This window comes from Hipposideros armiger, unplaced genomic scaffold, assembly GCF_001890085.2.
Source record: "Hipposideros armiger isolate ML-2016 unplaced genomic scaffold, ASM189008v1 scaffold_72, whole genome shotgun sequence".
In the NCBI taxonomy this organism is placed as follows: Eukaryota; Metazoa; Chordata; class Mammalia; order Chiroptera; family Hipposideridae; genus Hipposideros; species Hipposideros armiger.
Genome location: NW_017731422.1, coordinates 281954 through 304373, shown reverse-complemented (window position 1 = coordinate 304373; position 22420 = coordinate 281954). Strand labels below are relative to the sequence as shown.

Sequence of the window (22420 nt, the reverse complement as noted above, 5' to 3'; positions counted from 1 at the left end):
AGGCCTCTATATAATCATTTAAGATGCTGGCAGGTGGGTGAGGAGATCCACTCTGCTCAGAGACACCCAAAACAAACCTCTTATGTAAGTTCCCTTGCTTATTAAACTTCCACCTACAAATCTAGAGTGGTCTGCCTCTTTCTTTGCTCTCTCCTTGTCCTCTGTGTATGGGGGCCAGTTTTAGACTTTACCTAGGAAACTCCTGATGTTGAGAACCAACACTCTACAACCAGGTTCATCAGTGTGGGAACAATATCTTGACATGGTTTCCAACATCCCTAGCATGGTATCTAAGAATAAGAATAAAGACGGTGGTTTTCTTGGCTGTTCACTTATTCTAGCAAGAGGAAATGGCTTTATTTTTGTGTTAGCCCAGTATATACTGCTTGCTTGCCTGAAACCATCCTGTTATTCTCAGTATTGCCAGGAGTAGCTGGTTCTCAGAACTCTGGTGCGCTTCTGGGTAACTGCCTTTCTGGAAACCACACTGTAGCTTATTTGGAAGCACTTTTCCTGGAGATCATTGGAATGGCCTTTGACAGAGCTTTATCTGAGCCTGATGCATGGCAGCAATACCTGGGTATTTTTGTCAAAATGACAAGGACAGCAAAATGGAAAGGATGGACTGTGGGAAGGGACAGAGAAGGCACCTTGGTCAAACTAATAATTACTGGGGGAAGGGAAATTATATACTCTGAGCAATTTTTTTTTTGATGACCACTGTATACACAGAAGTAGTTCAAAGTATCTGCTCTGCAGTCATAGCTCTGCTAGGGGTATGATTTAACCCTTCAACTTGAGTGTTTTCTAGATTGTACTGTGCATAGGAATAATGGGAGCGAGGATCTTGTTAACATGCAGATTCTGCTTTAGGAGATCAGGGATGGGGCTGAGACTCTGCATGTAACCAGCTCCTAGGGGGTGTGGTTGCTGATACAGGCAGTGCATGGAACACTGAGTATCAAGGACGTAGCTCTTCTGGGCTTTGGTCACCTCACATGTAAAGTGGGACATCAGTACTTTCCTCATAGGATCATTGATAGAATTAAGTAAGAATGTAAAGAACTTAGAAGGGGCCTTGGCACAGAATAAGCACTCAAACAATGATTATGACTTACGAAAAATAGGAGTAATGACATCACCACCATGAAGATTAAGTGAGAGTATGAATGTCAAGTGCTCCACATGGGGCCTGGTGCATAAAAAGCATTGGTCATGGACTTCCTATGCACTCAGTTCTGTATGTGTTTTCTCATTTAATCCCTCCTAATTCTATGAGATAGATGCTAACATCCTGCCTCTTTGCAGAAGTGTAAACCAAGACATAGTCTGAGAAACTTGCAGAAGACCACAAGTTTACTAAATGGAAGACCTGAGGTCATGTGGCACCAAAATTTGTGAACTTGGTCACCAATAATAATTGCTACTGTTATTAGTATTATCTTATTAAGTCCTCATGGCAAAGGTGGGGTATTATACCCATTTTACAAGAAAGGAAACGAACTTTCATGGACTTTAGCAACTTGCCTAAAGTCGTGTACACAACCTATGTCCCTTTCCCATATACAAGGATGGGCTAAAGGTGACACACAGGTCAGAATTTGGGGTCTGACTTCCTGGCCACAGACCCCTCTGTGTATTTTTTTTTTCCATAAGGGGTCCTGACAGCAGCAGAGCAGGTGTTCACCGTCCGTCTCACCCACCGCAGTGTGGGGAGGAGCCCTCCTCCTGCACCACGGGACTTGTTAGCAGCACTTCTCCACTCACCCTGCAGTCAGCCGTAAAACACAGAGAAAGCATGGAATCGAGTTTTGTTGTGCTGCTTTTGGAAAGCTACCAATCCCTGGTATCACTGATCCATATCAGGAATACAAAAGCAACGAACGGGATGAATGGAAATGGGTTGTACAATTCCAGAGAGCTCCAGGTGATGGCGCGAAGGCTACTGAGGATGTGTTAGGATCGTTTCTCTGGGACACAGACTCTGAGAGGGGGGAGTTTATTGGGGGAGCCCTTAGTGTCCCAACCTGTGGGGAGTGAGGGAAGTGTGTTTATGGAGAGGGGAGAGTTGAACTAAGATGCAGAGGCCTCGGCCAGTCCCACAAGTAGCTCTGGAGCTGGGGTGGCCCTTCAGAGCTGTCGGACTGGGCCTTCCCACTCCAACGTGACCAGTTACTGTATGCAGGCTCTCTCTGGGGTCGGGGTATGTGACCTTGAGTGGGTGGTAGAATCTCTGCAGATGAGTGCAGTACCGCTCAGCGGAGGGTCATGAGCCACCAACACGCCAGCATGTGGGGGCATGAGTGCCTCTACCCTAAAGGGAAGCCTGGGGCTCATACCACAGTACCCACTACAGCACATCATGCGGCCTACCAGCTGCTGAGCTTGGCAGAATTAGTGAGACAGTTATAAGTCTTGTTTTAAGAATAAAACGATGCCATAGGCAAATCCAAAGTCTGTTTGGGGAACAATAATGATTGCACTAATGGTTGCAACTAGTCAAGGAGGCCCCAAGTCCTGCCCAGCCCTAAAAGTTTTCTAACTTGATTATTGGCTGAGAATGGGAGATAGTGCAAAAGAGCCAAGGAAGTATTGTGCATGAAAACTTTTAGCACAGAATATTTCAACCACTTCAGCCTACTCTGGGTTTATTTCCAATTTATACCAAATGCACTTGGACACACACGCATACACACATACACACACCCGTACACACATGTACACACAGGAACACACAACCTTGGATATGGTTTCCTTTTAGGGGCAGAAGATCTCCTGAATCAACTCCAATCACATTTCCCCAGACTATCTTTGAAAGGAGCAGAGGAATGAGTTTGAGAGAAAACTTTTTGCTTGAAATTTTCCCTTTCTCAGATTGCATAAATATAAGGGGAGAGTCTGCCAAGTGTTCAGTGACGCTCTGCACAGTGGCTTCTGGCAGGGACACACTGTACCAGCAGCTAAATGAATGTTTTCCTGAATCACTGACTTATCATTCTTTATCACCTGCTCTGCACCCCCTTGTTTGCACCAAGGCCTTCTAAATGACTCAAAGGATAGAAAGAAAAAAAAAAAAAAAGCAAATTTTCTAGAACCCTGAAAGGCACTCATATTGATGTTGGTTGCTGAGAATTTGTTTGGTAGATAAGACTGCAGTGATGAACACAGCTAGTAAAGCTCTTTTTTCAAACCTAAAGTGGGTAGTAGGGGGTCCATCTTCTACACTAGTGTATCTGGACATTTAGGGCTGTGGCTTTGTGTTAGGGAGCTTCTATTAGAACAGGATGTCCCCCAAGATGAAATTGAGTCATAAAATTCCTCCACTGAAAACCCTTCTCCTTGTGTTTAAAATGAATTCCAAGCTTAGCCTACCGAGCTCTACAGAGCCCAGACCCTGCACCCTTTCCCAACTTCATTTGAGGCCACACTCATTCTCTGTGCTTCTGCCATACTGAGGAACTTTTAGGTTCCTCCAGTATGAGGAGGCCTTTCCAAATCATTGGACATCACCCCTGCTGCCTGGAATGCTCTTCTAGCACTTCAATGGCCAGTTTCCTTCTTTAGTTCAATTTCAAGGTCACCTCTTCAGACCATGATCCATCACTTTTATACTCTATTCTCATAGTCCGTTCTTGCTTTTCTTTACTGTGCTCACCTACCAGAATTTATAATTATTTTTCTGCTTGTTTCTCATTTATTGTCTCTTTCCCACACTCGATTCTACTCCTTGAAATGGCAGGGACAATATCCATCTTGTTCACCACTGGAAACCCAGTGTCAGGTACACAGTAGGTCCTTGGTAAATATTTGTCACTTGAATTAACAGTGTCTCATCCAATGCTTAAGTCCTATGTTTTCTAGTTTATAACATACTTTTCTATAGATTTTAAAAGAAGGCTTTGTATATATGGAAATGCCTCCCAAATGTTAAGATGGATGTGTTTTAGGATGAGGGGATATTCCAAATTATTTTTGCAACTAACAGCTCCTTTCTCCTATTCTCATAATGGTTTTGTTTCAGCTGAGGTACAGTTTACATACAGTATATTGCTCACATTTTAAATGAATTTTACATATGTATACTTCCACGGAAATCTAGATGAAGATGTAGTGTGTTTATAGCACCCCAGAAGGCTCCCATGTGTCCCCTCTCAGTCAATACCCTCCAAAAGGTAACCACTGTTATAATTTCTATCAATATAGGTAAGTTTTGACTGCTACTTAACATCATAAATGGATGCATGCATCATATATTGTTTCATGTCTGTCTTTTTCTACTCAAAAGCATGATTTTGAGATCCATCCATTTTGTTATACGTCTCAGTAATTTGTGTTTCTTATTGCTTTGTAATATTCCTTTTTGTGAATACATCACAGCTTATTTATCCATTCTACAGTTGAAGGACATTTGGGTTGTATCCAGGTAATGGCTATTATAAGCAGTGCTGCTGAGGACATTATTGTCTAGGAGTTAAGTGCTTTAGTAAATGTGAGAACTTGTATCTACTGGGTGTATGTCCTAGAGTGGAATGGCTCCCAGATAGGCATATGATTAGCCTTACTAGATACTACCAAAGAGTGTTCCAGGGAGACGTCACCAGCATATATTCCTTGTTCTATATCGTCACCAGCACTTCATATTTCCCCATACTCAATTTTGGCCATTCTGCTAGGTGTGTGGTATATACTTTTGAGATTTTGAATTGCCTTTCTCTGATGAAAAATGATGTTGAATACTTTTTTAATGTTTATGGGACATATGGGTATTTTAGGTATGTGTATGTATGAATTCCCTAAGTATGTGAAGTACTTGACTAAATATTTTGATCATTTTTTTTACAAATGAATTGTCTTTTGCTTATCGATTTGTGGGAGTTTTTTTGTTTTTTGTTTTGTTTTACATTTTGGGTATGAGTTGTTTAACAACTATATATATATACCTTGTAAATATCTTCTCCCAGTCTGTGGCTTTCTTTTTCACTCTCCTAATGGTGTAATTTGATGAACACATGCTCTTAATTTTAATGAAATACAAGGTACTGATATTTTATGATAGTGCTTTTTGAATCTATGCAACACATTTTTATCTACTTTGGGTCACTGATAGTGTTTCAAACTAAAGCATAGAGTTGGGTAGATGTTATAAGAGGGCCCTGGTACACTTAAATGTCTTTTAGGGCTAAGATGGCGGAAGCATGACAATAAGACAGGGGGCGCTCCCACTTCCGCTCATCAGAGCCCAACCCATCCTTTTAGGCCTTGCTCAAATTCCTTTTCCTTCATGACATGGCTTCCAACCAGCTTCCACCCCTGCTCCTTTCAGGAAGAGCTCAGATGAATTAACCTCATCTCTTGGGTAATTTCTTAGAAAGACTATAGGCTGAATTGCATTCCTCCACAATTAGCACTCAAAAGTATTCAACGCAGGCAGACAACACAGAAATTACACCACATGGACAAAGAGTCATTCACCAGGTATATTTGAAGTCTAAGCTCTTTGAGCTATACACGTGCACAGATGATTCAGGTGGTGGAAATCTCCCCCCTCCCCTCCATATTTAAACTTTTCAAACTTAAAATAGTGCTAAAGAAGTTTGCATAATGTGCGTCATGGAAATGCTGAGGCAAGTCTGACTTTCACAGTGCTAGGAGCTTCCACTGAAACACTTCAAGGAGTTCTTCCTGCTTCTTACCACTCTTCTGGAAAAGTTCCTCTTCCTCGCTCTCCAAATCCAACCTAATGGAAGAATTACTTGATCTGAGACAGATTAACATTGACACTTTGCAATAAATTTCACCAAGACTAACCATGTAGGTCACACACTCCACTGAGTTTTCATTTTATGACCACACAGACCGGTCATTTCAACTTTTACTAAATTTGGTTGCAAATGTCTGATATATCCGTTTTAAAACATTTAAAAATCATTTCCAAATATTTTCTCTCATCCAGATTTCTTTAGAACCCGCATCCTGAAAATTCTGAGTAGCTTAAAAAGACAAACAACCCACAGATGAAGGAGGAGATTCAGCACAAAATGGCTGACAGCCGCAGTTCTCCGTTCATCTCAATAGCTGAGGGCAATATTTCTTCCACTAGAGGGCAACGTTTCTCCACCATTAAGTCTAGTCTTTCATTTGTCAATGAAAAACCAAAAATCTCCACAGCAAAGGAAAGTCAGAGCATTTGCTTATTATACACCCCTCAGATTTTATTTTTAAGAGGAGCCTTCATTTTTCTTATGGAAACTCAGGATTTTACAGGCAACACTATCCTCAGTTTCACCTGTACTGTGTCCAGTACTATATTGCTATATTCACAGTAGAACGGACTTTAATTTCTGAGTGATCTGTCTACGGTTTAAGTTTCTGATGAAACTAACATACACCTTAGTCTAAAACCACAACAATCCTTCCATTGGTTGGCTGGGTTATTGTTCTTGTGTGTTTTTCTGAGGCTTGGGTAATGAAAGTTATTTCCCCACTCCGTCGTAGTAATTGGCATTTGCATCTAAAGTAATTCATTAATGTACAGGAGTAGATGAGGCCTGGCACATATAGCAGAAGGTAATGAATGGTTCTATAGGTGTATCTTCTGTAATGCACTTTGGGCTAGAGAAATAGAAAAATCACATGTATCGAAAACAAATACATTTTGGAGCAATACGGGCATTTCATGAGTAGGATCAGCATACGTTTCTCTCTCACCCTTTCCCTCTTAATATGCTCAGCGGCTGCTACATTCCGGAGATTTAGCTTCATCCAAATTATCTACAACTGACATTCGCATCTTCACTTTATTTAAAAACAAGTCGCCTTGATAGCAAAGATGTTGGCTAATCATTTACATATTGGCATGAGAAGTTTTGTGCCCTTTCAAAATTCAGCATTATCCATAATAGAGCGTAATATTATCAGATTATCTGTATTATTATATGAATGCATTCATAAGCAATGCATATATTATGTTTTTAAGCAGCTAATGGCTGAACAATCACTAAATAAAAAACATCCAGATTTTAAAAGCACGGCTGAAACATTTGTACAAATATACAAAGAGAAAAAACAATCGTTCAGACACCGTGAAACTTCTGTAATAAATAGGTTTGTCTGAAATCGGTCTCTATCACCCTGGACAAGCCTCGCAAGTGAGGCTGGGAAAGTTCTACACGGAAGTGGTGTTCAAAATCTACTGAGGAATATCTTTGGGGCCAAGCTCAGTTTTGCTTCCAGGAATTTTAACAGAGTTATGAAGTATTGACTCAAAATAGTGAATATACCCAGGCTTGTCGAGCTGGACAACGCCGATAGTTTTTCTAATCTAGATAGGACATGGCTGGATGCTGACAATCTGTGAGTTATAGTATATCCTCAAATCATGAAAATAAATGCTGGTGATCATGCATGTCCTGGGAATGTAGGGATGCAGAGGACTGAGTGAGACCAGGTAGGAATATCTCATGCAGTCAAAGTCAAGTTTACATATGGTCCTACTTAAGTGGCCAGGAAAAAAAACAATACGTACATGTTAGGACAGACTGAAACGCCTCATAAACAACACAGGTGCTATCTGTTACTGATGCCTCTGGCTTGGATCACCATGAGAGAATGAAGATCTAGACCGTGCTGATTGTTTAGTAAGAAAATACTACTTTTTTTTTTTCTAGAACCTTCTAAATAATGGATTATACTTTATGGGTATGATATGATCAGGAAACGTATCACCTTTTCCTAGCCCTTTTGTCCGAGAGGCTTGATTACAAGGAAGGAATCTCAAACAACCAAACACCCAGGGATTTAAAGGCAATTCCTTTTTTTTTTTTTTTCGACAAACAACAGGGGAGAAAAAAAGCATGATAAAGAAAAGACAGATATTATCGTCGAGGCGGAGCGGCGAGCTCAGTTGGACACGGAAGGTGGCAGGCCGGGACGTCGGGTTTGGATGATTTTGGGCTTTGGGGAAGTCTTTGGATCCTCTTCGTCCTCAATGTCACTGTCACACACGTGCACGACGACACTTGGGGTGGACTCAGTCCCTGCATGGAGCTCATATTTCTCTCCTGAAAAGCAAGAACAGTGAGTGGCTTAAACAACCAAAGTTGACTGACTCGAGTTCTGGAGGTTAGAAATCCAATATCCAGATGTTGATAGGACCACGCTCCCTCTGAAGATGCGAGGGAAGGACCTATTCCTGGGCTCTGTTCTAGCTTCTGGCAGTTCCTTGGCTCATGGCAGCCATAACTCCAGTCTTCCCATGGCATTCTCCCTGTAGGAGAGCCAGCATCCCAATTTCCCCTTTTCATAAGGACACCAGTCATCTTGAAATAGGGCCCACCCTAATAGCCTCATTTTAACTCAATCATCTGCAAAGACCCTAATTCCAAATAAGGTCACATTCACAGAAATTAGGGCTTCAACATCTTTTGGCGGGACATAATTCAACCCATGACATTAGCTGACTCTGAATGTTCACATCCTTTCCAGCATGACTTGGAAGAGCTTTGATACTTATTGCATTCTCAATGCTCCTCCTTGTCTGACGTCAGCTCCCAGAATTCAACACTGTACCTACAGGAACCTAACACCGACTTTGCTGTTTTCACCAAGATGTGCACAGTAGCACATAAAGCGTATCCCAGGCCTGGAACTGACGATACTTGTTCTAGCCGCCCAGAAAGGGCGCTTTCCATTCCAGAAGGAGGATAACAGGCAAGGTTCTTGGACTGGGTGGTATCTGGCTTTGATCCAGGAGGGAAGGTAAGATTTAGGGAATCTCAGAGAGAGGAGAGGCCATGCCTTGCAATTCTGAATGAGAGATGCCCTCACACAAGAGACAGAGGAAGAAATGATGCCTGAGTCATCAAACGAGGCGGCTCTTATTTTTATTTTTATGGATAGGGTTCTTTCTAAGGGTTCTTCGCACGTTTGGAGGAAACACCGTTGGAAGAAACACTAGTGGCCGCCATAGTCCCATGCATGGCTCTGCTGGTTGTGACGCAGGGATGAAGCAGGAAGCAGTCTCTTGTCTTCTGATGCGGGGTTAACAGAAAACAACCTGCCATAGCAGAGCAAGTGTGGAGATTGCGGGACCTGGGAGAGTGAGGCGGTGACACAGGGGCCCTAGCCAGGGAGCTGCCATGCCGGACACCCTGCCCCATTCCTCATGTGTTGGTAAGATACTAGCTTTTTTTATTTTTTTCTTAAATAGTAGTAAGATATACATAATGAAGCTAGCCTTTTGATTAAACCATGTTGTTGCTCTGGCTTGGATAAAGAACATTCCCTTAAAGATTGCTCTGGTTGCAATGAGCTGACCGCTTCCAAAGTGGGTGCTTTCCTCTCAGTCTACGTGTGCTGGGGGCCCATTCAGGACAAGGGAGGGGGCGGGGCAACTTGCACGTGGAGTTAACAAAGCCATATTGCTTGGTAGTAGAGATAAATTATTGCTGCGATCCCATGAACTTTGATGTTTCATTATTCTATTTTTGGAAACTTTCTTACTATTAAAACCCAGCAAAGCTTAACAGTTGTTGAGAGCCCACAAAATCAAAAGAAATAGCTTTGGTCTTGCTGGATTGAATTTCTCTGTTTTTTGGCCTCTCTTTCCCTTTGGGCTTCAGCTTATTCCTCTACCATGAGGGCTGGCTGACGTCAATGCTGTCACCCTGCATGGAGACCAGCTGGGTTCGGTAGGGGATAAGGAGTCCATAGATGGGGCAGGTCCTGTCTCAGTGCAGTGAGCAGGGCCTAGTAGAGAAGCATGTCTTGGAAAGGACAAGCAGAGTCTCACCCATCACACGCTCACTCCTCTAATCTGCATTCAATCTGTCCTTTCCCCTGGGAGCAGAAAGGAGCCAGGATCAAAAGCCCTCAGAAAATGCATTCATCAGAGTTTTCCAGCTATCCCCATGAAACCAATCTCTAGCCATGAAAAGACAAAATCCTCTGTATCAATTCAAATGTATAAATAAATGTAGTATAAATTCTCATTCAGGCCTTTGGAACTGATGTAGGCTTGGCCACTGCTCAAAATAGATGCCAAAGTTCTGTCTCTTTTCCTGAGTGGGTGGAGACAGGTTGGTGACAACTTCCAGGTTCCTGCAAGTCTGGAGGAAGTGGAGATGCCCACAGGCTGCTTCCCATTCTCAGGAGAGAGGAGGTTGGGTCCCTGTGCTGACCAGGGTGCTGTAGGACGTGGTCATGTACTTTTGGCACAATCCCAGACTTTTGACCCAAGGCCCCTGGAAGTTCTCCATCAAGTCACCTTTTGCATATGGGCCCTGAGTTGGTCCCTTCTTGAATTCTAAAATAATGGGTATGATTATACATCGTTTACAAAAATCAGCATAATGCAGACATGTTAAGGGTGGGCTGATAATATAGATAAAACTATATTTACATGTAGAGAAGCAGAATGCAGACTCAGATTCCTAATAAGAAAATTTTCTGTGATGGAGGGGACTTCATTGCCTCCCAGGACAAGTCCTTGTTTGGATTCTGCCAGGAACAGATGGAATCCCTGCAGTGGAGGCTTTCAAAATACAGCAAAATCTAGCGGGCACAAGGTGAAGGCTTGCTTTATTTTATTTATATATAAAAATTATTTATTTATTTTTTTCAGTTGAAGTTGTCATTCAATATTATTTTATATTAGTTTCAGGTGTATAGCATAGTGGTTAGATATTTATGTAACTTACGCAGCAATTCCCCTGATTAGTCTAGTACCCACATGACACTATACATAGCTGTTGCAACATTATTGACTATATTCTCTATTCTGTACTTTACATCCCTGTGACTATTTTGTAACTACCAGTTTATATCTCTTAGTCCCGTCACCTTTTTCACCCAGCTCCCCAGCACCCCTCCCCTCTGGCAACCATCAGTTTGTTCTCTGTATCTATGAGTTTGCCTTTGTTTTGTTTGTTCATTTATTTTGTTCTTTAGATTCCACATATAAGTGAGATCACATGGTATTTGTCTTTCTCAGTCTGACTTGTTTCACTTAGCAAAATATCCTCTAGGTCCATCCAGGTTGTCGCAAATGGTAAGATTTCATTCTTTCTTATGGCTGAGTAATATCCCATTGTATATATGGACCACATCTTCTTTATCCAATCATCTATTGATGGGCACTTAGGTTGCTTCCATATCTTGGCTATTATAAATAATGCTGCAATGAACATAGGGCTACATATAGAGGAATACATTCAAAATGGAATAAAGACTTAAATGTAAGAACTGAAACCATACAACTCCTGGAAGAAAACATAGGCAATAAGCTTTGACATTGCTCTTAGTAATATTTTTTTTCTGATCTATCGCCTTGAGCAAGGGAAACAAAAGAAAAAAATAAACAAATGGGACTACATCAAACTGAAAAGTTTTTGCACAGCAAAAGGAAACTACCACCAGCAAAATGAAAAGATTTTCTTTATTCCTCGGAATTATTGCTGCTCTCGGAAGATTCTTTCTCTGGAACAACATGAGCTCCCACTCCTGTCCCTACAAGAAGTAGAATGCTTTATTTTCCTTGTCAATCTATCTTTCTTTCCCGGCTATCACATTTCTCTTACAGGCTCCATCTTTCTTCCAGCCTTCTACATGCGATTCCATAGAGTCCGTCATTCTTGAATCATCTCTCTTTCATCCATTGCAGTTAAGTCACTGAGCATTACTGAATGGCACTTTGAAGCATTTCTCCGTGTGCTGTCTCCCCACACCCTGCTTGTAATGACCTATCCAGGGTTCACCTCGTCCCCTGCAGAGCACTCTCAACTGGTTTCTTCATCACAGGAAGTAATCTTCCCTGTCAGAATAACCTTCCTAAAAACATTTGGAAACTTCAGCTGATCTCTTACTAGTGATGTGACTCTGAAGGTTATACAACATTGCTAAGCCTCAATTTTCCACATCAGTAAAATGGAAATTTTACTGGGACACATCCCTGGGACACTACGAAATAGTGAAATACATGTTAAATATTTTATACAGCCCTCCAGAGACACGTGATATGATAATTTAAGGTGATATAGTGGTCAGTGCTGCCCCTTCCCTGCCCCCCAAATAACTTCTGGTTTTCAATAGGATGAACTAATCTAGTCACACTACACAATAGTTAAAGAATGAAGCAGCTGAACAATTAATTGCAAAGAGCTTTCACTCAGTGGGGTCGCTGTTGGAAACAGCAGTAAGGGGTGGATGGTGACCTGCTGGATCCCACAGTTCAAATAACAGTGGGGTGCCATGAATTCTGATCCTCAAAATTGAATGATCCTTTTTCCCTTGACCACTGTCCCCTTTCTCTCCTCAGTGGTGAGTTTCTCTCCTTTTTCTGATCTCTTCCTACACATTTCCATACTTCTAGTCCCACGAGAAGGAAAAATCTTAAGTTGCCTTTTGAATGAGATGTCTGATTTTCTTTTTCTGAGATAGTGTGGACTAAGTATTTATAATGCTTGATTATATCACCTTTTGTATTACTCATTGGTTATTTTATCTGGTGATATTTTGTATTGCAAACCACGTAAGCCAGGTCTTAAACTTCTTTTGTGATTGCTGCAGCTTAGGGTGCATGCAAGGGCTCAGTACGTGTGTTACAGATTTATGAAGGCCTGAGCTTGACCTTTATGGCCTACTTGTGTGATGTCCAGTCCATATGCATATATGAATTTGTCTCCTGTAATTAAACTTGTATAAGCTTTAGCTTTTCAACTGAGCTGCAAACTTCTTAAGTGCAGGCATTTCTCTTATTTTCAGTGTGCTCTCAGTGCTAGGACATAGGAGGGGGTCATAGAAAGTGGCCATCTGCCTTAAGCATAACTACTATTTACTGAGCACTTACCAAAGGCCAGACACAGCTTTAAGTACTTCACATAAGTTAGACATTTAATTGGGACAGCAGTTCTGTGACACAGGTTGTATAATGTCTAGTTCATACAGAAGGAAAGTGAGATCACATGGCAAGTAAATGGCAGAGCCAGGATTCAATCAAACTCAATCAAACCATGTCTGACTTCAACGAATGTTCTCGTAATTAATCTCCAGGCCTGTTTCTCATTATTCCCACTGTTTTTATATTCTACAAGAGACTCTACTGAAAGGGAGCCAAGTTTTAACTTTTACTTTTAATACATTTTCACGGCCACTCAGATTTTTAGTGACTATTGGTTCTCTAGTGAAAGAAGACTGTTTTATTCCTTTTGCATCTTGCTTCTTTTTGTTTGGCCTGTTGCTAGTTTTTCTAGGCACGGTCTCCTTGACAATGAATCCTCTCAAAAGACAATGCTTAATACATTGTAAAACAAAAAGGACTATAAACTATAGACTGCGTTAATTTACATCTCTTACGGTAGCTTTGGACTCTGGAAACAGATCCTCTATGTTTCCTTCTTGCTTTAACTTTATTATCTCCCATATTGAATTCTCAACAGGAAAATTACGTGTTGTAGCAGATGGTGTTTTGCGAAGATGGTCATACTATTTCTTGCCCAACATGGTTCTTCAGGAATCTTGCAATCCCTCTCTTCAAATCTGGTACTAATATAGTATGGCAGAAGCAGGCCGTGTGACTTCTGAGTTAGATCACTAAAATGCACCCACTTCACCTTGCTCTGTTGGATGCTCACTCCTAGAGCCTCACCTCCATGTTGTAAGGAAGCCCAAGAGGCCTATGAAGAGGCTCATATTGGTTGGGACCAGGGTCCTTGACCCACAGCCCATCTGAGCTATCAGCCAACAGCCACCTGCCAACCACGTGAGTGAACCACCTGCAAAGTTGATCCGCCTGTCCTCAGCTAAGCTGCCCCAGCAACAATGCATGGAGCCGAGATGAACTGTCCCCTGAGCCCTGCCCAAATAGCTGCCCAAATAGATTTGTGGGCAAAATAAATGATTGTTGTTTTAAGTCCTTCACTTTGGGAGAGTTTGTTACATAGCATTTGATAAGTCATGGGTCATACAATTCCTTTTGTTTAGAAGCAAGCTAAGCCACTACAATTGAGTTGAAATTAATTGCCTGTTAGTGTTTTTTCCCCCCTCTTTTTCCCCTGCTCAAGGGCTATGTTAGAGTGGATACTTCACCAGTTCCAGTGGTTTCTTGCAATGTGGAGGGGGCTCCATTAGCATGCCACTGGGAACTCTCTCTCTGGCCCCTTCTGGTGGAAGAAGGGCGACACCTGATGGGTAACTTTGGGGAAAAAATCTGGAAATGCTCAGTTTTCTGTCTCCCCCCTTTTTCTTTGAGCCATTCTGCCTGCAAAGCGCCTGTGCTCTGCTCTGATCTGAGCCATGTGCTGAGCCCAGCAGAAAAGACCCTGCCCTGTGTGGGGCAGTCTGTTGTTCTCCATCTCTGTGACAGGGTGAGGGACACTGCATGGTTCCGGATTTCAGCATTAGGAATCCCTGGCGGGTGCTCAGTGAAATCACATTCTCAGCCCCAGTCTTTTATCAGAAACAAAGATGGCATTATTGAGCTCACCTGTTGCACTTCTTACCTCACTCTCAGTGAGTTCTGAACCAAACAGGGAAAAAACACGTGTTGGTTATTAATCTAGCCTGAATTTTAAGAATGGATGACTTATCAGGGCAAGTGCCAAGGACATTTCCAACAGGACCCTTGGACGGAACTGCGCTGGGCTGTTTGCTGAGCACCTAACATTAGTTTAGATGAAGGGCTCTTTATACTTGATTAAGAAGAAGAATGGAAATTCAATATTAAAATCATTTTAGGCTTGGTCGTGTTTAAAAGGCACTGCAATCCTATACCCAGCGGATTTTTACTGGAATTGTGACTTTTTTTTTTCCAGGAGGAAGTAGGAAGCATCGGTCCCGGTCTACACAATAAGTAAAAACGGAATTTGTAGGTGTGTTAGTTTTACTGAACACACCTGCCCGTTGGTGAGCGTGAACACAGAGATGGTGGGAAGAGTTCAGAATGATCTGAAATGGGCTTGCAAGGGGTTCACACTTAGATTCCCTTTCCTGTCAAGTGTTAGGTTTAGGATGGAATCAGATTTGGCAGCGAGAGGAAAGGCCAGGGGGCGCCAAGCCCGTTCGCTGTTCCCTTGTCGACTGTATAAACGATGTAGATGCCTGGCCCTGATCGACCTCTCAGACAAATGGGAGCGGTGGGAAGGAGGGTGACGTGCCGGAAGCAGGGAAAGCGCGAGGGGAGCAGGGACACGGGTGAACTTGTTCTTTCTTCCCTCTACCCGGCACTGGCCAGTATTTGAGCTCACCATGTCTTTTAACCTTCCGCCAATCCTGGCATGGCAGATGCTGGTTTGCTTTGGTTTGGTTTGGGGCCCAAAGTGTTTTTCAAGCAAAGGACTGAGTTATAGTGGAAAACATCGGGGGGAGTTTCCCCAGACTGCATGCACTCCCTCCCATCCGGATATGCCCTTTAACAGTATTTTTAAGTTATCTATTGGCAATCTTGTCTTCCCCTATTTTTCCAAAGGGAAGGGAAGACAGTGTGTATGTGTGTATCTGGGAAGGGGGAGGGGAGTGGGTGACACTTCTCTGGACTGTCCACTGTCCCCCTCTGTTCTCCTCTTCTGTCTGCTCCACATTAGGCATACCTTGTGGCTATGTTTCTGTCACATTGGAGAATCATCTGATAAACACTGCTAAAGTGTAATTAGTGTGTGTTCACTCCCAGTGGTGTCTGAATATGCGATGGGATTTTTTTTTTTTTTTTGGTCATAGGGACTGGGTTGAGTGTGGATACTGGCATTTAACAGTGAGGTCCAAAGATGCTAAATGTACTGCAATGTGTAGGATTGTGAATTCCAAAATATCACATTAAGAAACACTGGGATAAGAGCTTAACATAGGTATTTACACTGTAACAGGAGACTAAGACACAGTTTAAAAATGAAATGACAATAAATGGGTAACACACTGAACACTTACTATGTCCAAGGCTGAACATATGGATGTATATGGATGGCCTCATTTAATACAACAATCCAACTTTACTCTTAAGGAAGCTGAGGCACAGAGAGGTTAAGAAAGTTTCTGAAGGTCACATAGTTACTACAAGGTAGAGTCTGAATTCAAACTCACATCCTAAGTTTTAATCATTATCCTCAAGCAAGAGAAATGCCTCTCTTCACGTTGGAGCTTCATTTACAGCTACAAAAAAAAGAGGAGGTATCCCAGGGCAGAGAGACTTATTGGAAACTTAAAACCACAGCTATTTGGTAGCTGCCTGTTCACAAGTTCAATGTGAGAGTGGAGAAAGAACTATTTTCTAAGTAGAAATGCAAAGAGGGATTTAAGATTAAAAGAAATATTCCAGGGAGGGAAGTCCTTTGCAAAACTTTTTCCTCTCTGATTCCTTTGTGCACCCATGAGCTCATATTTAATTTTGGTAGGCCCAAAGAAAAATGCTACAGGTAGAGAGTTGAGGGGCAGGATCAATCATTGAATAGCAACTGTGTTCCTTTCCTTTTGCACAGCAGCCGTTTCTATCAAAGAATGTCATCTAAGCCTGAGTGCCAGGGAGTATAAAGCAAAGCACATACCAACCCAAATAGTTTCATTGAAGTTCAGAGAACAGGCCCATTTAAACAACCACCACCACCACAAAGGACATGGACGTTGTTCTTATTGGCTGGTGCATACTATGCCAAGTGCTTTACATACCTTACTTTGGATAACGGCAGAGGAAACATCTCTCTGAGGATGCCCTGCCAAACAATACTGCTCAGAGCAGAATGATCACCACCATGACTTTGATAGTTTCTATGTGCTAAGTACTTTACCTGCGAGGTGAGATCAAACAATGAGGTGAATGTTTAAATAAAAGAAATTATTACAGTGAAAGACACATTGCCATTAGTCCCCCTCAAAATACCCCCCCCTCGCTTCAAACACACTTATCCCATTGTTCTTGCCACTTTCTGAAGCAGTTCTGGAAGTCCTCTTTCTTGAATGTCTTTGGTTGCGCTGTTGTGGCTGGCTAGATGCCCTGAATCATTTTGACTTTGAGGAAGAGCCAGAAGTTGCACGGTGCCAGATCCGGTGAATAAGGTGGATGAGGACACACCGTAATGTTTTTATTTGACAGAAATTGCTGTACCAGAAGCAATGTGTGGCATGGAGCGCTGTAATGATGGAGGATGATTTACAGCACACTTTAAAACACACCTTCTCTCTACTGTAGCTCACACCTGACTGACTGCACTGAACAAGTAGAAACTTGTCACACACTATTACTAAGGTTCAATGGCCACTTCTTGAAGATCCCTGCCTTTCTGTTGGATGGCACTCGGCAGCAGCTTTCACCGTATTTTGTGATCACAATGGAAAGGCTCCATGTCACACATCGCTTCTGGTACAGCGATTTTTGTCAAATAAAAACATTACGGTGTGTTCTCATGCACCTTATTCACCGGATCTGGCACCGTGCGACTTCTGGCTCTTCCCCAAAGTCAAAACGATTCAGGGCATCTAGGCAGCCACAACAGCGCAACCAAAGACACTCACAAAAGAGGACTTCCAGAACTGCTTCAGAAAGTGGCAAGAACTATGGCATAAGTGTGTTCGAAGCCAGAGGGAGTATTTTGAGGGACATTAATGGCAATGTGTCTTTTACTGTAATAATTTTTTAAATTTAAACATTCACTGTATTTTTTTTATCACAACTCATATATTAATTATTCCATCTTCAAGATGGCCTTGCAAGTTGTCAAATAATCACCATTAAAAGAAAGGGGTGAAGTGAATTGCTCAAGGTCACCACAAACAAGTAGTAGAGCCAGGACTCCAATCCCAGCCTGCCAAGGTCAAAGCATGAGCACCGTATTGCCTCTGACATTTAGGAATAAGGTTGGGATGGTGCAGAAAATACATCAGGGCGGCACACCACGGACTTCCCAGCCTTAGGAAGTCTAGTATGAAAATAGGTCTCGTGACCTATTTTCCTATAATAAGAAAATACTGAAGTGAGCGATTGGAGTCTTCCTCCTTGCCCCCCTCATCCTTAGTCCTGACCCACATCAAAAGAAAACAGAAGGGGTTCTTGGTAAGGTGAAGAGAGGTGGGGTTGGGGGGGCAGGGAGGGGAGGGAGAGAGAGGGGGGAGAGAGGGAGAGAGAGAGAGGGAGAGAGAGAGAGAGAGAACTTCTGTAGTTTTGTTATAAGAGGTGCTCTACTTCGATAAAAGAAAGTTTGCTTGTCTTTTGGGGGCATCTAAGACTGGATTAGAGCAGCCACTTGTCTTTATTTTCTCCTGAGTCACTTAGGATCTAAAGTACTTCATGGGGACGACTGATTGACTGAGGATCTGAATTAGTGGTTGAGACAAAGACGTAGAGCTTTAGATGGAAGGAAAGGGTAAGACAGACTAAGAAAACCCTACAGGAAGAAGGGATGGGAAAGTCAAAGGAGTCCAGAGAAAAAGGGCTCTCTGAAGCTTGTGAGTGCGGTAAGAGGAAAGTAGCTGACATAAGAGAAGAGAGCTGCTTGTTCAAGCTGTCTGCGTACTTGGCCATAGAGTTGTGAGGCTTTTCTCGCTGGGGATGGCTACCTTGTCCTACCTTTCCCAACATTAGGGGCCAGGCTAAGGGACTAGCTATGGGGATGCGAGAATCCACGTGTATTTTGGTCTCGTGTGTTTTCTGTTTTTCTACAACGTGCATGTTTTACAGGTGAAATAAGAAAAGGAAGTATTTTATATTGCCACTCAATTATCACTGAAAATAACTGGGGAATATATGCTGAGAAGAAAAGCCCCTTAAATTTTTTTTCCAGGGAAAATTCTTCGAAAGGAGATGGAAAATTACAAGCACGTGTTCCGGGATCAGAAATCTGCATCCCTTGGGTGGGGAGTGACACATAGACGCTGCAGTAACTGGAGTACTTGAGACTGGCTGTTTTATTTGCTTTTCCTATCTGTGAGCAGAAAACAGCAATTGTTGAACATGAATTGAGTCTTATATAACAGTCATACCACATGCACCCAAAATATAGGTGTCCATTTATACTTTAAAATGGAATTTTCTCTGCCTTTGAATCAATGAGCCTGGAATAAAAAAAAAGTTTCTTCTTTATAAGCTACATGAATTAATGAAACATCTTTTCCATTGGGAAGAAACAATATATATACCAAGCAGCAAACCTGCAAAATTGCTTCACTATGGCATGTTTTGATGGAGAAGAATTTGGAAAAAATCTAAATATAGCAGATGTGCGCAACTTGAAACTCAAGCACCATTTTAAGACTTCCTCTGCAGTTAACTAAAATTGATCTCCCTCACAAAAGCTAAAAATAGTGGGCGGAAAAAAAAGGGAATAGACAATGACTTTTCATATCACTCCCTGCAGGCATTTTCAGTGACAATGAACATGACCTTCCAGAGACACGCTTGACAGCAGAACAAAGGCTGGCATTTCACATCCCACCTCTGATTTACCACCCATTTAGTACATCCTACATCTCTATTTTGCCATTTTTGCTGATTGGGACAGATAAGCTGTTTTGCTGGGCTGGGTTTTTGTTTTCTCCTGTTTTGTTTTACATCCAAAAGAACACAGCACTGTACCCTTTCTGGAGTCAGGAACAATGGGTGTTATATAATACACCAAAAATAAATATTCAATTCATCCTCCACCTGGTTCAAGTCCACCTTATTTCTGTCTAGGTCACTGTTAAATGATGGGCTTCTCTAAAGTCACCAGGGAGACTCTATACGTGTAGAAAGCTTCTACTTTATAGGAGATGATGACTGTTCTTTAAACAGAGCAGAGATAGACAAATTTTGCTGTGCAGCCTTGGGCAAGTTACCTTACCACTCTGTGCCTCATATTCCCCAGCTGTATAAATAGGGAGAATAACAAATGAGGAGAATAACAGAGTTGCTGTGGGCATTAAATGAGATCATATGCACACAGTACGCCCTATGTATAAGTTTAAGCCATTGTTTCTATTTAAGTTCCCGCCCTCCCCCAATTTATCTATTTTACTTTGTGGATCAAAAACAGAACATACTGACAATGGGGACACTGATTAAGAGTGTCTGAAACTGTGCTCTCATGTTTTCCAGAATATGAACTTGTTCTCACTATGATAAATAGAACTGAGAGATGCTTCTCCAGTAATATATGGCCCTGGTCTCACGTTGTAACATCCTGTTAAGGGTTTCAAAGGAAACCCACAGGTTTGGGTTGATCACGGTTCCTTTGTAATTGCACTGTTCTCTCCATGCTTGTTTTAAGAGCCTCTCCGGAAGTTCCAGGGGGTTCTAGAAGAGGGTCATCAAGAGTTTTTTTCTTAGAGAATGGGGGCGCTGTCTTACCCCTGTTTGTCTAAGCCCAGTCCTGTGTCTTCACCCTCACATTTGTCCTCCATGAAAAGGAGCACACTGCCTTCTGTGGGCAGCTAGATGTGTTAAAGCTCCCACAAGCCAGCCGGTTGAGGACCTGATCCTGAGCCTGAGTACCTTCTTGCCCTGTATGCCAGCCTCAGGGTGCTCTTTCTTTAGACTCACTTTTTCTCAGTATCTTCTGATTTATGCATCTCTCCTTAGTCACCCAACTCTACCAATTTAGCGCTAGTTACTCACTCCTCCAAAGCAAAACTCCATTCCTTTGATCACTTGAGATGCTTCTCTCTGTGCTCATTCTAATTTGTTTCTGTATTTCTGAAACCAAGGTCATCCTTTAACAGAGAATGAGTTATAATTTGTTACTGAAATGATTCTGCCAAAGGATTAAAAATGAATTTTACTAAATCATTTTTTTTTCAAATGGAAATGCTAGAAGTCCTCTCATTGGAGAAAACCTTACTTTAGTGCTGTCTGGCTCAGTATGGCTAAAGCAATAGAAAGCAACAATTTGCCAGTGAAGAAATTATCTCTAGGCAGGCTAATAGCTCTAGTCACTCATTCATGCACTCAGTATTTATTGAGCATCTACTATGTGCAACATGCCATTAAGCACTGGAAATACCAAAATAAATAAAACATACTTTCTTCCCTCAGAAAGCAGGGAAGACAGGAAGTTGAACAATAGAAAATTACCATATGGAGAAGTGAGCATTTGTGCAAAATGCTATGAGGAGACTGAAGCAGCAATTTTTTGCCTTGGCACCTCACTGGGAGGGGTCAGAGGTGTGGGTGGGGAGGATTCAGGGTGTGCCCCCTCCCTCATCATTGCAACTGAAACAGCTGCCAGAGGCCCAGGCCTCTCCTATGACCTCTGTGATATTTTCAACTCAATTGTTGCACACAAATCATTCTTTTGTGTGGGGTGAAGAAGCTTCAAAGACTCAGGAAAAGGACAAATAAGTAATTAAAGGGAATCAGCTGCAAATTACTGTCAAGGAATGACAAGAAAGGTATCCCAGGAACAAAATATCAGTCATCCTTAAAAAGCAGGAGGCCCTCATATTCACTCTTGCACATGTAGTATGCGGGCTTCCATAAAACACAAAGAAACTTTTGGACAAGTGTATAAGCGATATGTATGAGAATGTTAACTCTAGCTTTGACTGCAATGGCAAGAAACTGGAAACAATCTAAATGGCCATCAACCAGAGAGAGGATGAATAAAGTGTGATGTATATTTACCCAATGCAATCCTACAATATATTGCAGTGAAAGTGAGTGAATCTGAGATACATATACCAACATCATCAGAACAAAGTGACCATAAGATTTTTCTAAAGTTAGAGGCTACTGTTACCAGCTTCTTGGGTGCTTAGAGGCTTCATTGACATGACAGGCAGATTGTCTCATTAGCAGACAGTTCCTGGGCACACCTGTGACAGCAGAAATCAGGGAGGCACAGCATAGAAGCCTCTGCCAGGTAGCAGAGCCCATTTTGCCCGTTCTGAGAAAACCAGTTTCTTGTGGTATAGAGAGGCATCTCATACGAATTAGGGAACTCTTTGCAATCGTAAAGCATCTGCACTGCCATCCAGAATTTGCACAGCCCGACATTTTAGCACTGGTTCCTGAATTGCTTTTAAACAGGTACACACTGTAAGGCCACCTTCTCATCCACCATCCTCTCATTGTCCACCTACAGCAATAAATCCATTAGAAATGCAGACGTGAACATGAACCCAGGATTTCAAGATTGTTAATCTTGTTTGGCTTTTCTAGGTTGCTGACAAATGTTTATTTTTTAAGAGGGCCGTGGAGCTTACCTGGTCCTAGTTTGGCCACGGCGTAGAGGAGGTCGTAGTTGAGAACCGGCGTGGCATCGCTGATGGGCTGCCAGCCAACGGGAGGAGAGGCAGGGGGTGAGATGAGAAACTGTTTGGCGGGCTGTGGTGGAGCCAAATGCAGTTTGTCTCCATCTGTCTCTGGAGTCTGAACCTTTCGAATAGAGTAGAAATGAAGACACATGATTCATTATGGCCTCAGATGTGCCACATTGGTAAACAAAGGTGCAGGGTCTCACTTTTGGCC

The 22420-nt window shown here is 42.2% G+C and overlaps 1 protein-coding gene across 6 annotated transcripts in view; it reads right to left on the bottom strand.

The window, feature by feature from the left end:
- Positions 1-5458: 5458 nt before the first annotated feature.
- RCAN2 (regulator of calcineurin 2) overlaps positions 5459-22420 on the bottom strand; it is a 279300-nt gene continuing 262338 nt past the window's right edge. For 5 of the 6 annotated variants that reach the window (XM_019642760.1, XM_019642757.1, XM_019642759.1 and 2 more), the window contains 2 exons: positions 22156-22327; positions 5460-8060 (listed from right to left, as the gene is read on the bottom strand). In XM_019642760.1, the coding sequence (XP_019498305.1) occupies positions 7900-8060; positions 22156-22327 (333 nt within the window). In that variant the 3' untranslated portion in view covers positions 5460-7899. Of the gene's footprint in view, positions 8061-22155; positions 22328-22420 lie in introns of all 6 variants that reach the window. The other variant, XM_019642762.1, reaches the window with a different exon arrangement.